Consider the following 16,044-nt stretch of genomic DNA (forward strand, 5'->3'; position numbering starts at 1 on the left):
GTTGTGTTTTGTCTTGCCATGTGTTTTGAATCTTTCAAACTAAGTATTTAGATATCTTGTTTTTTTGCGTGTGATAAGCTTCTGTTTTATTGTTAAAAGTGGTATGCATCAGTTTGAGGTTATATCTCAGGGGAAGATCACTACATAAACAAACCAAAAAAGAAAATCCAAGCTAGATTGAATCACTGTTTGACTTGTTCAGTAGTAACATCACTTGGGATCACACCATAAGTATCACTGAAATATTCACCTGGGTAGGAGGAGCAGAGGAATTAAATCCAAAGTGGATTTGAGCACAGGCAGGTTCCAACATAGGCTGATACATAGTGATTTGGAATAGCAACTTATTTACCCGGAAGCTCATGGATACTGGAGCTAACTGTGGGGTCACCACCAGCTAAAACTGGTATGAACCAGAAATGCGTGACTCAATGCCAAATAATACTGAAACACACTGTAGATTTGACAGTCAAGTCTTGTTTAGAAAGCTTACATGGATCAGAACATTATTTTAATGTTATTAATAGAAATAAGAAAAACAGAATGTTTAATTCATTCATGGGATATGGGCACTGCTTGCAAATATTGTCTAGCCTGTCCAACTGAGTGGCTTACCCCAGGGCCAATTCAGAGGGAAGTTAAGTGACAACCACATTGCGTGGGTCTACAGTTGCATGTAGGTAAGGACAGCAGATTTCCTTCTCTAAAAGCCATTTAGTTAATTTTGTACTCCTGTTGGAATTATTAAAGAGTTATTCATATCAATTTATTTTTCTTCCCTTATCTCATCCTATTTAAAACTGTTTCTTTTCAATTATTTATTTATGTCTTTTTTTTAAAACTGTAATGGTTTATACTTTGAGCACTAGTTCTGAAACAGAATCTAGGGAGACCTTTTAAAGCTGTCCACAGCATGCAGTGATTCAATTGTTAAAAGCAACTCTGGGTACTCCCTTGGGAAGGCTGTAGCCTTGGTTCTCACAAAGCAATGAATCAGCTGAGCTTTATAAGCACATGGATGATAGAAAGCTGCGGAATCTTCCTGCTATGGCCATTGCTTATTGAGCCTGTGGGGAAAAGTGTGCACATTGGAATGCTGATTGTGGACTGGAGCAGACTTGGCTGTGAGGCTCCATCTGGTCCAGTAATCTGCTGTCTGCAAGTATCAGGTGAGGTGTGAGGGACAGCGAAATTGATCAGAGTTTTCTGCCGCAGTATCTTACTGGTGGCGATCAGGAGGTGAGTGGATGGGCAGCTGAATGATGGATGAAAAAGAACAAAATAAGAAGAAATTGTAAAAGTGACTTGAACTGTTTGACCTGATTAATAACACATAAACACTATTTTCCTGTTTGCTATTGATTAATTAAATCCCTCTGTATCAGCCAGCTGCTTAATGGATTAGAGGGTTTGGATGAACTGGATCACCTATGTGTTTGGCAAAATTCAAACAAAAGATTAAGGATAAAGATTGTTTTATTTGTGTTTGTACCTTCAGCCTGACTGTTCCTATTTTAACTCTATACTTACTCTGGTTGGGCTGTCTGTGTTTTATCAAACCAAGATTAATATTACAATGACGCTGGCCTTCTGCCTTTTGTCTTAATTGAAGAAATATTTAAATGATAACCTCCATAGCAGCTAAATGATTCAGTGTGGTGATGATATACATTGTATATTTGCTAGTAAGTTGGATGTTTTATAAATCCGATTTACCTCAGAGTACTCAGAGAAGACACTAGTTTCTCTGTGTGTGGCAAGGTGCACTTACTGTGCTTCAAAATATCTTTGCAGTCACAAAACATCTTGACTTAAGTTTACAGTTCAGCTTCCAGGAGCTTCTCTGTTTACACAAGTTGTGAGTTCACATCTATCTCCATCAATCAAGCACCATTATTGGAGATGGGTTCCACCTTCTCAACCTCACCCTTCAGTTGAGGTGTGGTGACCCTCAGGTTAAACTACCACCAGTCATCTCTCTCTAACATGAGAGCAGCCCTATTGTCAAGTGATTTTAGAACTATTGAATACACTCTGATTCTCCATTTGGCAACATTGTACATTCGACAGAAATCACGCTCATATTAAAATCCAAACTTGAGAGCCAAAGGAGTTCAGGAAAATTTGGAATGTTTCAGCTGCCCACAGAGATTGTAAAGTGTTGGGAAGCCAAGTTTGATTTTGCTGTTTACAAATGTGGATATGTTAATCTTGGGTAAAACCTGTATGGTTTCTTTGCTACTGTGTTTCTGACAATTGGCTGAACAATGGTTCTGCTAAAGTAAGGGCTAAAAGATCACAGAACAGTCTTGCTCAAAAAGCTATTTGGAAGCTGGGATGTCTGTGATGAGGTGAATTAAAAACTATGCTATTGAATTGAAGCTAGGAAGTAAAAGTACAAGTTCACTAATCTCCTTCACCTGGCAATCTAGAAACATACTTATTGGAAAACTAGCTAAAGAACCAAAATTAGTTTAGCTCCTCACTAACCTCTTTGCTCAGTTTTTAACCCTTTGAGCATTATCAAGGAATTTCATGTTGGTACCAATCATGTTCTGGCTTTGTTGTGAGCTTTTTTAAAATTCATTTTTGTGGTTTTGGGCATTGCTGGCTAGGCCAGCATTTATTGCCCATCCCTAATTGCCCCTGAGAAAGTGATGGTGAACTGCCTTCTTGAACCCCTGCAGTCCATCTGCCGTGGGTTGACTCACAATGCCATTAGGGAGGGAATTTCAGGATTTTGACTCAGCGATAGTGAGGGAACAGCGATATATTTCCAAGTCTGGATGATGAGGGGCTTGCAGGTGAACATAAAGATGATGGTGTTCCCATGTGTCTGCTGCCCTTGTCCTAGATGGAAGTGGTCGTGGGTTTGGACAGTGCTATCTGAGGATCATTGGCCAATTTCTGCAGTGCATCTTATAGATAGTGTACACTGTTGTTACTGAGTGTTGGTGGTGGAAGGAGTGAAATGTGGTGCCAATCGATCAGGCTGGATGGTGTTGAGCTTCTTGAATGTTGTTGGAGCTGCATCATTCCAAGCAAATGGGGAGTATTCCATCACACTCCTGACTTGTGTCTTGTAGATGATAGACAGGCTTTGGGAGGGTGTCATGAGGTGAGTTACTCACTGCAGTATTCCTAGCCTCTGACCTGCTTTTGTAGACACTGTTTTTGTGGTGAATCCAGTTGAACTTCAAGGTGTGATGATTAGATTGTCTCTTATTGGTGATTGTCATAGCCTGGCATTTGTACGGGACGAATGTTACTTCCCACTTGTCAGCCCAAGTCTGGATATTATCCAGATCTTGTTGCATTTGAACATGGACTACTTCAGTATCTGAAGTATCAAAGTACAATTGTAACCCTGCAAGTACAAATTCACCCCACAAAATATGTGTGCATGTGGGTCTTTGTCTGTCTGTGTGTGTGTCTGTCTGTCTGGGTTGGGGGTTGTGAGTGTGAGTATGTGTGTGTGTAGTGAGTGCAGAGTGTCTTAAGTCTGTGAGGGGGTGCATATGGGAGTGTGTATGTCTGTAAGGGTGTGTGTGGGTGTCTGTGTGCGCGTCTGTGTTTATGTGTCCATGTGTATGTGTGTATAGGAGTGCCTGTGGGTGTGTGTATAGTGCAATGGTGGTCACCTGTAATGTGACATAAACCCAAGGTCCCGGTTGAGGCCCTCCCTATGAGTATGGAACTTAGCTATCAGCCTCTGCTCAGCCACTTTCCTCTGCTGCCTGTCCCGAATTCTACCTTGGAGGATGGTCACCCGAAAGTCCGAGGCTGAATGTCCTGGACCACTGAAGTGTTCCCCAACTGGGAGGGAACCCTCCTGTCTGTTGATTGTTGTGCGGTGCCCATTCATCTGTTGTCGTAGCCTTTGCTCGGTTTCCCCAATGTGCCATGCCTCCGGGCATCCTTGTCTGCAACGTATAAGATAGACCACGTTGGCTGAGTCACGTGAGTACCTGCCATGTACAAGGTGGGAGGTATCCCCATACAACCCTGTCACGGTAGGCGCTGCAAGACGTGTCAGAGTGTGGACATAGATACCACCATTACGTGTGGGGACACCTCCCACCTTGCACATGGCAGGTATTAATGTGACTCAGCCAGCGTTGTCTATTTTATACGTTGCAGGCAAGGATGCCCGGAGGCATGGTACATTGGGGAAACCGAGCAAAGGCTACGACAATGAATGAATGGACACCACACAACAATCAACAGACAGGAGGGTTCCCTCCCAGTTGGGGAATACTTCAGTGGTCCAGGACATTCAGCCTCGGACCTTCGGGTGACCATCCTCCAAGGTGGACTTCGGGTCAGGCAGCAGAGAAAAGGGGCCAAGCAGAGGCTGATAGTTAAGTTCCATACTCATAGGGAGGGCCTCAACCGGGACCTTGGGTTAATGTCACATTACAGGTGACCACTATTGCACTATACACACACACAGATACTCCTACACACACACACACGCACTCCTATACACACACACACACACACACGGACACACACACAGATGTGCGCACAGACACCCACACACACACTCCTACACTCACACATACGCACCCTCACAGACTTAAGACACTCTGCACTCAAGACACCCACGCACACATACACTTTCTCACACTCACAACCCCAAACCCAGACCCCCCCACACACACACACACACACACAGACAAAGAACCACATGCACACATATATTTTGTGGGGTGAATTTGTACTTGCAGAGTTACATTGTACTTTGCTCAAAAACTGCATACATTCATGTAGAACTCCGTTATCTCACTTTTTAGATTAGAATCAATCTAAACATCATGGCATAGACAGAGAACACAGGGGGCTAACACCTTCAACATATTGTCTAGCTATCACCATTGTTAACAGCTAACCCAAGAATGCAACTTTTTAAAAAAAAGGGTTTTGTGATTTACACATGAAAGAAGTGAAACTATCACTGTATTCTAACAGATGAAAGGCTTAACAGACAATCAATCTTTCAATGTATAATTTCAGTTACATCACACTGTAAATTTTTGCTATAAATTCTGTGTTAGGATTGAGCCCTCTACTACCACCTGATGAAGGAGCGGCGCTCCGAAAGCTAGTGTGCTTCCAATTAAACCTGTTGGACTATAACCTGGTGTTGTGTGATTTTTAGCCTGTGATTAGATAAGCAGTTAATCAGAGATTGCCTCCATTCTGCTTATGGGGATGACTTTCTTCTGGTTGCGTGTGTGATTGACTTTTCCTGGATGTTTTGGGAATTTCAGAGGCAAATTCACCTGCTGCCCTGGTGTACGATGAGCCATGTTACTGTGCTTTTCAAGCAATCCCAAAAGACATAAAGACTTGCTCAGATACTAGTCACTGGTATTGAGATGGTGCATCCTCACAGGATGCAAGGACAGCAGCGTTTCAAGAAGGCAGCTCACCACCATCTTCTCAAGGGCAACTAGAGAGACAATAAATGTTGGCCTAGCTAGCAACACACATCCCATGAATGAATAAAAATAACATGTTCAGTATTGTTCTTCACTCCCATCAAAATTGGTGTTTACCTGATTTGAAATTTGTCATTTCTGTGACAAAGTAATAGTTGGTTATTGTAAACTGAGCCAACTGAATTTGGTCCAGTCCATGGATCTGGTCCTGATTGTCTGACCAGTTATAGACAATATCATCTGCTGAATAGCCATCTGAAAGAAAGAATCAGATCTGTCAGAATAAAACAGCTTGTGGCAAAGTCATGACCAAGTCTCTGATTTGCTTGTGTGAGTCTTGAATACTCTGTTTACCTATGTAAATCATATTTGGCCAACAGAATCTGTGTATCATTTCAACTCCTCAGTGTCAGCCTTTTCATCAGACCTTCTGTTTACAAACTATCACTACAACCATCTCACCATAGGAACAGGAGTTGGCCATTCAACCCCCCCTGCCTGCCTTGCTATTCAATACGATCATGGATGATTGAATGCTTCAAAAGCCTTTTTTCCATCCCATCCTTGTAAATGTGTACACCACTAGTAATTAAAAATCTACTAATCTCTAAAAGAATCAAAGTCTGAGCTTCCACAATCCTCTGTGATGCAGCATTCCAAAAGTTCACAACCCTCAGGGTAAAGAAATTGCTCCTCATCTCAGTCCGAAGTGGCATCCCTTTATTTGTACATTGTGCCCCATAGTTCTAGTCTCCACAAAAACAGGGAAACATTCTATTTCCATCTACCTGTCTGTCCCTTCAGGTATCTTGTAAGTTACAATAAAACCTAATTCCAATTCTAACTGAGATCACCTCTCATTCTTCAAAACTCTAGAGAATACAGGTCCAGTTTGCACAATCTCTCTTCACAGGACACTCCCACCATCCAGGGGAACAAGGCTGGTGAGGGTTCATTGGCCTCCCTCTATGGCAATAATATCTTGCCTGAGATAAGGAGAGAATCCTGTCAACTGACATCAAGAGTTACTTTAAATAGACTCCATCTATCTCACTTCTTCTTAGAATGGAAAGGGCGGCACAAAGCATATTCTTGAGTTGTCCCTTGTTTACAGGTTGCTCAGCCACTTCTGGGACAACAACGAAGATATGGTGGGCGGCACGGTGGCACAGTGGTTAGCACTGCTGCCTCGCAGCGCCAGAGACCCGGGTTCAATTCCCGACTCAGGCGACTGACTGTGTGGAGTTTGCACTTTCTCCCCGTGTCTGCGTGGGTTTCCTCCGGGTGCTCCGGTTTCCTCCCACAGTCCAAAGATGTGCAGGGTCAGGTGAATTGGCCATGCTAAATTGCCCGTAGTGTTAGGTAAGGGGTAAATGTAGGGGTATGGGTGGGTTTCGCTTCGGCGGGTCGGTGTGGACTTGTTGGGCCAAAGGGCCTGTTTCCACACTGTAATCTAATCTAATCTAAAATCTAATTGAAATATAACGGAGCTGAGCTACAGTTAAGCAACAGACGTATGTGAGGTATTCGCAATAAAATTGTACTATTCTCAAACAATACAATGCTTTTAAACTACAAATCCAATAAAACTAATTGCTAACCAGCTGTCTGAAATGATTCGTCTGTTGGATAGATTGTCTCAGTTGTACTAGGGATAAACTCTTGGGTGAAAATGTATTGCTGGAAAAGTGCAGCAGGTCAGGCAGCATCCAAGGAGCAGGAGAATCGACGTTTCGGGCATGAGCCCTTCTTCAGGAATGAGGAAAGTGTGCCAAGCAGGCTAAGATAAAAGGTAGGGAGGAGGAACTTGGGGGAGGGGAGTTGGAAATGCGATAGGTGGAAGGAGGTCAAGGTGAGGGTGATAGGCCGGAGTGGGGGTGGGGGCGGAGAGGTCAGGAAGAAAATTGCAGGTTAGGAAGGCAGTGGGTTGGGACGGAGACAAGGTGGAAGAAGGGGAAATGAGGAAACTGGAGAAATCTGAGTTCATCCCTTGTGGTTGGAGGGTTCCTAGGCGGAAGATGAGGCGCTCTTCCTCCAAACATCGTGTTGCTATGGTCTGGCGATGGAGGAGTCCAAGGACCTGCATGTCCTTGGTGGAGTAGGAGGGGGAGTTGAAGTGTTGAGCCACGGGGTGGTTGGGTTGGTTGGTCCGGGTGTCCCAAAGGTGTTCTCTGAAATGTTCCGCAAGTAGGCGGAACACCTCTGGGACACCCGGACCAACCAACCCAACCACCCCGTGGCTCAACACTTCAACTCCCCCTCCCACTCCACCAAGGACATGCAGGTCCTTGGACTCCTCCATCGCCAGATCATAGCAACACGACAGTTGGAGGAAGAGCGCCTCATCTTCTGCCTAGGAACCCTCTAACCACAAGGGATGAACTCAGAATTCTCCAGTTTCCTCATTTCCCCTTCTTCCACCTTGTCTCCGTCCCAACCCTCAAACTCAGCACCACCTTCCTAACTGCAATCTTCTTCCTGACCTCTCCGCCCCCACCCCCACTCCGGCCTATCACCCTCACCTTGACCTCCTTCCACCTATCGCATTTCCAACGCCCCTCCCCCAAGTCCCTCCTCCCTACCTTTTATCTTAGCCTGCTGGACACACTTTCCGCATTCCTGAAGAAGGGCTCATGCCCGAAACGTTGATTCTCCTGCTCCTTGGATGCTGCCTGACCTGCTGCGCTTTTCCAGCAACACATTTTCAGCTCTGATCTCCAGCATCTGCAGTCCTCACTTTCCCCTATAAACTCTTGGGGCCTTGTTTATAATTCCTCTGTGTACTAATCAGAAGCATGATAACGCAACCAGGTAGCTTCTCCTGCATTCATAACTTCTAGTGCACCCCTTAATAAGGTAAGCACATAAGATACGGGAGCAGAATTAGGACATTCGGCCCATCAAGTCTGGTCCACCATTTGATCATAGCTGATATGTTTCTCAACTCCGTTCTTCTGCCTTCACCTAATAACCATTGATCCCCTTAATAATCAAGAACCTATCCATCACTGTCTTAATTATAATCAATGATTTGGCCTCTATGGCTCTCTGTGGCAATGAGTTCCACAGATTCACCACCCTCTGGCTGAAGAAATTCCTCCTTATCTCAGTTATAAAGGGCTATATCAGAACCAACTGTATAAGGTCACTCTTCAGCCTCCAATGCTCCAGGGAAAATAGCCCTAGCCTTTACTCTGAGGCATGCCCTCAGGTCCTAGCCTCTCTTACTAGTGGAAACATCTTCTCCACGTCCACTCAAGCCAGGGTTCTCAGTATTCTGTAAGTTTCAATGAAATCCCCCATCATCCTTCCAAACTCGATTGAGTTCAGACCCCAAGTCCTCAACTGCTCCTCATATGACAAGCTCTTCATCCCCAGGATCTGGACCTCTCAAACACCAGGACAACATTCATTGAGTCATCGAGTTATACAGCATGGGAACAGACCCTTTGTCCAACTTGTCCATGCCAATCAGATATCCTAAACTGATCTAGTCGCATTTGCCAGCATTTGGCCCATATCCTTCTAAACCCTTCCTATTCATGTACCCATCCAAATGCCTTTTAAGTGTTGTTATTGTACCAGCCTCCACCACTTCCTCTGGCAGCTTGTTCCATATATGCACCACCTCTGTGTGAAAAAGTTGCCCCTCAGGTTCCTTTTAAATCTTTCCCCTCTCACTTTAAACCTATACCTTTTGCCTTTGGACTCCCTTACTCTTAGCTATTTATCCTATCCTTGCCCCTCATGATTTTATAAACCTCTACAGATGATTCTGCTATAACATGTGTTCCTTCAACACAAATTGGCTTTAATGTGATTGAAGAATTTAGACCGTTATTTGCAGAATATTAGCTTTCCTTGCCTGTATTGGTTATAATGCAATTCTAGTTCCATCTATTAGTTTAAATGGTGTGGCTATAGCACGATTTTCCTATAAAGTGAGATTGCATGAGAATTGAGCTATTGTGTTATATTAGTACCGACTGTATAAGGTCACCCTTATGCCTCCAATGCTCCAGAGAAAACAGCCCCAGCCTATTCAGCCTTTCCCTACAGCTCAAACCCTCCAACCCCAGCAACATCTTGTAAATCTTTTCTGAACTGTTTCAAAGTCTGTGAGAAGATTTGTAGCTCGGGTGCTCGTTGTTATGGTTCTGTTCGCCGAGCTGGGAATTTGTGTTGCAGACGTTTCGTCCCCTGTCTAGGTGACATCCTCAGTGCTTGGGAGCCTCCTGTGAAGCGTTTCTGTGATCTTTCCTCCGGCATTTCCTCCACCACTACAAAAGCCGGAGGAAAGATCACAGAAGCGCTTCACAGGAGGCTCCCAAGCACTGAGGATGTCACCTTGACAGGGGACGAAACATCTGCAACACAAATTCCCAGCTCGGTGAACAGAACCACAAGAACTGTTTCAAGATTAACAACATCTTTCCTATAGAACGAAGATCAGAAATGAATGCAGTATTACAAAGATTGGCCTCACCAATGTCCTGTACAGCAGCAACATGACGTCCAAACTTTGTGTTTCAGATTTCTGAAGCCTTTTTCCATTTAGAAAATAGTCCACGCCTCTGTTCTTCCGAGCAAAATGTATAACCTCACACTTCCTCACATTGTATTCCATCTGCCACTTCTTTGCTCACTCTCCTAGTCTGTCTAAGTCCTTCTGCAGCTCCCCACTCCCCCCTCAGTACCTGTCCCTCCACCTATCTTTATTTCATCTGCAAACTTAGCACCAATGCCGTCATCAACCTCTTAGTTACATTCAGCTTCCCCACACTCCCCACCCCCACACACATAAGGACAGCCTTCATTTGACCCTTTGACTGCCACACATTAAGGGCTTGATTTTTGTGGAATTGGACCTTTAAAAATGGCAGATGACTTCCTGGATGTGGAGGTTCTAACCTTTGACACAGCCAACTTTTGCCAGTAGGGAGAAGAGGGCAGGGGCAGAAGGGAAACCTGAAGTCTGCAGGGCCTTTCGAACTTGGTGCTGAGTTCAAACAGATCTCAGTTTGGCTGTTGCAAGGATCTGAACTATAAATTTATTCAGTAATTGTATAATATAGTTAATACCTTTTGAAGGGCAGATAAGGTCTGCTTAACTTTCATAATTAAAGTTTGTAAAACTGTTACAAAATGCAGTTGGATTACAGTGATCAGTGATTGTGGAAAAGAAGATGGATCATTGCTGGGCTACTTTGACTGACAGGGCTGCTCATAGAAATCTGTTCGCACAGTCTCAATAGATACATCACACAAGGCTCTGGTGGCGCAGTGGTAGTGCTCTTCTCTCTGAGCCAGGAGGCTCATGCTCAAGTCCCATCTGCTCCAGAGGAGTGTAATAACATCTCTGAACAGGCTGATTAGAAAACATAGGTTAATAAAAAAGATTTTCAATAGTGTTATTATATAATGTTCTTGTGTTGCAGTGGTAGTATCCAGTTTTGAGCCAAGAGGCCTGAGTTCAAGCCCCATTCTGCTCCAGAGATGTGTCATAATGTCTCTGAACACGTTGGTTAAAAACATTATCAATAGATTTATTTGTTAACTCTTCCCTAGGAGCTGCTCATTGTGAATGAATTTCAAAACCTAAGGTGGTCTCTGCAGGTGATCTAGAATCACTGTTAACAATTTAAGAAATTATTGAAGGGTTAGGGGTAGGAACAGAAGCTTGTTTTTATAAGAAAATAACCACTTGAACAGTTTTGAAAACCTAAGGCAGTGGTGGTGGTACTGGCGGTGGTGGGGGAGGGTGGTGGTGGTAGAGGAGTGGTGGTGGGGGAGAGGGTGGTGGTGGGGGAGAGGGTGGTGGTGGGGGAGAGGGTGGTAGTGGTGGGGGAGGGGGTGGTGGTGGTGGTGGAGGGGGTGGTGGTGGGGGAAGGGGGTGGTGATGGTGGGGGAGGGGGTGGTGGTGGGGGAAGGGGGTGGTGGTGGGGGAAGGGGGTGGTGATGGTGGGGGAGGGGGTGGTGGTGGGGGAAGGGGGTGGTGGTGGTGGGAGGGGTGATGGTGGGGGAGGGGGTGTGGTGTGATGGTGTTGGGGAAGAGGATGGTGGTGTTAAGGGAAGGGTGGTTGGTGATTGAGCCTTGAGGAGTGTGAGCCCAGGATAGCCAGGCACTTCTGGGTTGTGGGATTGACTGTTAACAGTGTTTCTTTATTTTTCTACTTTTTAGTAAGAAGGACTGTGATGATTAACTTGTTCTTTTATTTTTCCACTTTGTAGCTAAGAATCTGTACCTAGGTACCTTTGCACCTGAGGAGTAATTGGTGTAACTGTAATTGGTGACTTGTAAACTGTTCACTGTACTCATGTGAGCACATGTAACAATAAACCTAATTCTAATTCTAACTTACATGAACTGGGGTTTTTCACATTAAATCTGTACTTTGAGAAATGTGTTAGATTTTTAAAAGTTTATTCTATTTCATCCATCTCCCCATGGTTCCTGAGGTCTGCCCATGGTGGATACTGGGTGAGTAGCTACAGTGTTGGCATGGCACATATAAGAGGCCTTGGAGGGAGTGGGGCAAGAGTTGGCATACAAGTTACGAGGAACCATGGAATGGGTTGGTGTACAGAGACATGAGGGTGGAGGACACAAAGGGTTAACATCTTTTATAGTTACTAAAACAAAGTTCCAGAGAACTGAGGTGAGCCTTCTAACTGTCCCACCTTAGAATCGTACCGCCCCATGGTCCCCTATGTTCTCCTTCCAGAATTAGTGGGCCCAACTGTAGCCTAAATCTATTCATTACTTCCAAATCCACTCAACGTAAATGTTCCAACATATTCCTTATTAATCCTCTGGAACACTTTTCAGTGCACCTCTCACTAACCCTCGCACAGTCCCTCAATACCGCACAGTGCCTGAGATTAACTAAGAAGCGGGGAATAAAATAAACTCACAACTTTCCAGATCCAGCATGCATTCCTGCTCATCCATTGGGTACTTGGTGAGATCCATATCACAAGAAATTGTGGAAGTAATTCTGGCAAAAGCAAAACAGTTAAGGAAGATGCTGTTGATTCTAATCCATGATTCATCATGAATATTTCCGTGAGACATCTGTTTATAAAATGTGAGTCCACCACACTTTAGAATTCTCGCTTCAACTGTTATATTGCAAAGTGTCAAAACAGAAGGTCAAGTCATGCTGCTTTTTTCTGACCCAAAACTGAAAATCTGCAAGCAATTGTAAATTTACTCCCTTCCCACACCAGTGGTAATTAATTCATAATTGTACTGGAAATGCTTTGTCTCGGTAATAGTTAGATGAGATGGACAGGACATCTCAAATACAACTGCCCCTTAACAGCAGAATAACACTTTATGCATAACACTGCAAAAGGTTCCTGTGTTTTATAAAATGCTAACTTATCCAACTTGCCCTGACAATACCAAAGGAGATGTCTGAATTGTTTATAAATTTCTGTAGGTTTCAGTCATGTATCTACATGAATGGGCGGGCAGAAAAGGGAAACAGATCCTTGGAAAATGGACAGCAGGGTTAGATAGAGGATCTGGATTGGCGCAGGCTTGGAAGGTCAAAGGGCCTGTTCTTGCGCTGTAATTTTTTTTCTTCTTTGTTCCACAAACAGAACACTGGCTATAAGTTCCATACAATGAAATGGTCAGGACTGCCAGTTGGGATCCTGTCTAATAGCAACTCATATCCAAAGTTCAGGCATAGGCAAGACACATTAATAATCAGGGAACTGGACACAAACTACTAGCAGCAGAGATCCAGAAGTTATCAATGTAATGATCAGATTATTGAAACAGGTTTCTAAAGGTTTACTCATCTCGATTTGGTAGTCCTAACTTCTGAAAGATAAACTGAATCAAACCTGATGCTGTATAATATGACTCCATTTGGTTGAAGCCTGATGAGTTTGTTTTCTACTGTAACATCATGAAACCAGGCTGACTTTGCATTCACGATGTATGTATCTGGTAACCACAGTTTATCCACAAAGCGGCTGTCCAAGCCCAGGGTCTTGTTGGTGTGGTTATATGACAGCCGCTCGTCTTTCCAGATCTGACGAAGGAAAACTGTCATTGTGTACTCCTGACAAAAGGAACACAGGAAATAGCTCAAATAAGAGTATGATACCAGATTTACCAGCAATATGTGCACTTAAAATTTTATAGAGGTTTGAGGTCTGTAGGGATTAAATAATTAACATTCACATCAACAAATTCTCCTTTTGCTTAGTGTGAGATATTAATTTCATCTCATTTTTTTACAAATTCTTTATTGAGAAAATATGTTCGCAAAAGACAAAAATGTTAAACAAATTAAATAGTAGCTAACCTCACTCACTATATGACATAAATATAAACATTTTATACTTTCTACTGTTTCACTGAGACTCTCCTTTTCAACCACAAATGATTTCAGAAACTTGAAAATAAGATGATCACTCTTCAATATGTGTCTGATTTTGTCTGATCCGTAGAGGAGTCATTTTATCCAGGCTGGGTAAAGAATCTGCATTTTCCAAAACTGTCCAAGGAGTGCAGTAGTGAGGAGTAACTATTCTGTGGTGTGAGTTGTTGAATTTTTGGAAGGCCGATGCTGACCTTAGTTATGATGAATGCTGGTAACACAAACATTACTTCAACTCCAATGGTAAAGTGGAAGTATTGCCAGTAAAATGCAACATATGAGGTAACAGCAGTGGCTCAGTGGGTTGCATTCTCATTTTTGAGTCAGAAGGTTTGGGTTCAAGTTTCACGCCAGGGTGTGTGCAGAAAAATCCAAGCTGGCACTCCACAGCAACAGTGACAGAGTGCTGCACAGTTTGAAGTATTGTCTTTTCGAGGAGACGTTAAGTCAAGGCCCCATCTGCCTATTTAGGTGGACTTTGATCCCATGGCCCTATTTTTAAGAAGAGCAGGGGGAGTTATCCCTACGTCCTGGGCCATATTTATCTGTGAAGCCACGTCACAAACACAGATGAGCCAATCACATTATTATCCGTAGAAGCTTGCTGTGTGCAAATTAACTGCTGCATTTCCTATACTGCCACAGTGACTGTATGCATAGGCATTTAATTGGCTGTAAAATGCTTTGTGATGCCTCATGGCTGTGACAAGCAACATATAAATGTAAATTCTTTCCTTTTTATACGATTATCACTTCATTATTAGACAGCTTACTTGTTTCTGTCTTCTTCTTTTGGGTGGGTACCTCCAAAGCCCAGTTGAATGGACACCATAAGATTATTAATTTTCCAAGAATAAAGACTCAATGGGACAGGTTTCCACCACATTTTCTACCTGAGCCCACTTGAGTTGTGGCAAAAAAACTGATGCAATTTGAGAAATGTTCTCCCTGTGCAATATAATGACTGTCCCTGTCTCAAAGGGTTTTTGAAACATCTCTGAATCCATGGGAAACTGTTGGTATTGTTTACTCAGTCAAACTTGCTTTGAGTGGAAGCTTCCAACAATGCCACGATGCCAGCTAACTTACTGCCCTGATTTCAGAAAATGCGGTAAACACACAGCAGGTCAGGCAATGCCTGTGGACACATGAATTTGTTCTTAGATTGACAATGTCTGTATTTTACTTTCATACCTGTCCCCATTCACCATGGAGAATTTTATAAACAGTGTTTCAATCAGTTCTCAGCAACATTTTGTTGCTTACTGAATAATCACAGGATCACAGTGTTTTCTGATGAGAGTTTGATCACTTTGCATATAGCTGCTATGAGGAGGGACAAACCCAGATTTTTCCATAATGCTTAGAAGGTGGAAGAGTCAGACCAGTTTGATTTAGTGTTTGGTTCTCTGTTCAGCATTAAAACCAATGTCATAATTCATTTTCTTAGATTTGATATGCATTGCCATATCATGAAAATCTGAAGGATTACTTAATCTAGTGACAGGTATTGGCAAACACCTAGCACAATAGCAAACTGATGTGAAGAAATATGTATTTTCCAATTATTATCTTGAATTATTTACACAGTATTGCCCCTACATATTAAAATGGTCAGCATTGGCATTAGGTTCTGCCTGAAGTCAACCAGTGCCCCAGCTGGAACCCTCGCTGAAAGGTGGCGCAGATGACTCATCAAACTGAAAATCTCACAGCATTAGGGGTGCCATATGCTTAACAGCAAAGTTCAGAGTTGGGGTTGTGGGTGGGGGTGGGGGTGGGGGTAGAGAAGAGACTGTGGCTTGTGTTTTAAAGTTTACTTTTTATTGATAAATCTAAATTGAAAACCTTCTTAATCAATGTCCCCACACCATATCCAGAAGCAACTCAAACAAGTTAACTAGTGTGTGAGGTAAAAAGCTTTCAATGTTTAGATTAGTTTAGAGTTCAGAAATTTCTTGACAGTGCTCGGAGTGCCTGGTCCAAAGTGTTGCTTGTATATCAGCCATGGATCAGTGAATGGCGTTGGGTTCTGGGGTCAAGTCCTACATCAGAATATGAACATTCTGCCACTCAATCTTGCATTTATGACCAAGCAACTTCTTAAAACCCAACTCCATGACCAATCCTTTGATCATCCAAACATTTCCTTATGTGGTTAATGTTGAAGATTGTTCTGCAATGTTCCTATGAAGTGCCTT

At 43.3% G+C, this 16,044-nt stretch overlaps 1 protein-coding gene across 2 annotated transcripts in view; it reads right to left on the reverse strand.

The window, feature by feature from the left end:
• gabrd (gamma-aminobutyric acid type A receptor subunit delta) overlaps nt 1-16,044 on the reverse strand; it is a 52,547-nt gene that overhangs the window by 5,175 nt on the left and 31,328 nt on the right. For both annotated transcript variants that reach the window (XM_043676313.2, XM_043676315.2), the window contains exons 4-6: nt 13,302-13,522; nt 12,360-12,442; nt 5,562-5,699 (exon numbers count right to left, since the gene is read on the reverse strand). In XM_043676313.2, coding sequence (XP_043532248.2) covers nt 5,562-5,699; nt 12,360-12,442; nt 13,302-13,522 — 442 coding nt within the window. The remainder of the gene's footprint in view (nt 1-5,561; nt 5,700-12,359; nt 12,443-13,301; nt 13,523-16,044) is intronic.

This window comes from Chiloscyllium plagiosum, unplaced genomic scaffold (genome assembly GCF_037043375.1).
Source record: "Chiloscyllium plagiosum isolate Xiang-an unplaced genomic scaffold, Cpla_swu_hap1 HiC_scaffold_37, whole genome shotgun sequence".
Lineage (NCBI taxonomy): Eukaryota > Metazoa > Chordata > Chondrichthyes > Orectolobiformes > Hemiscylliidae > Chiloscyllium > Chiloscyllium plagiosum.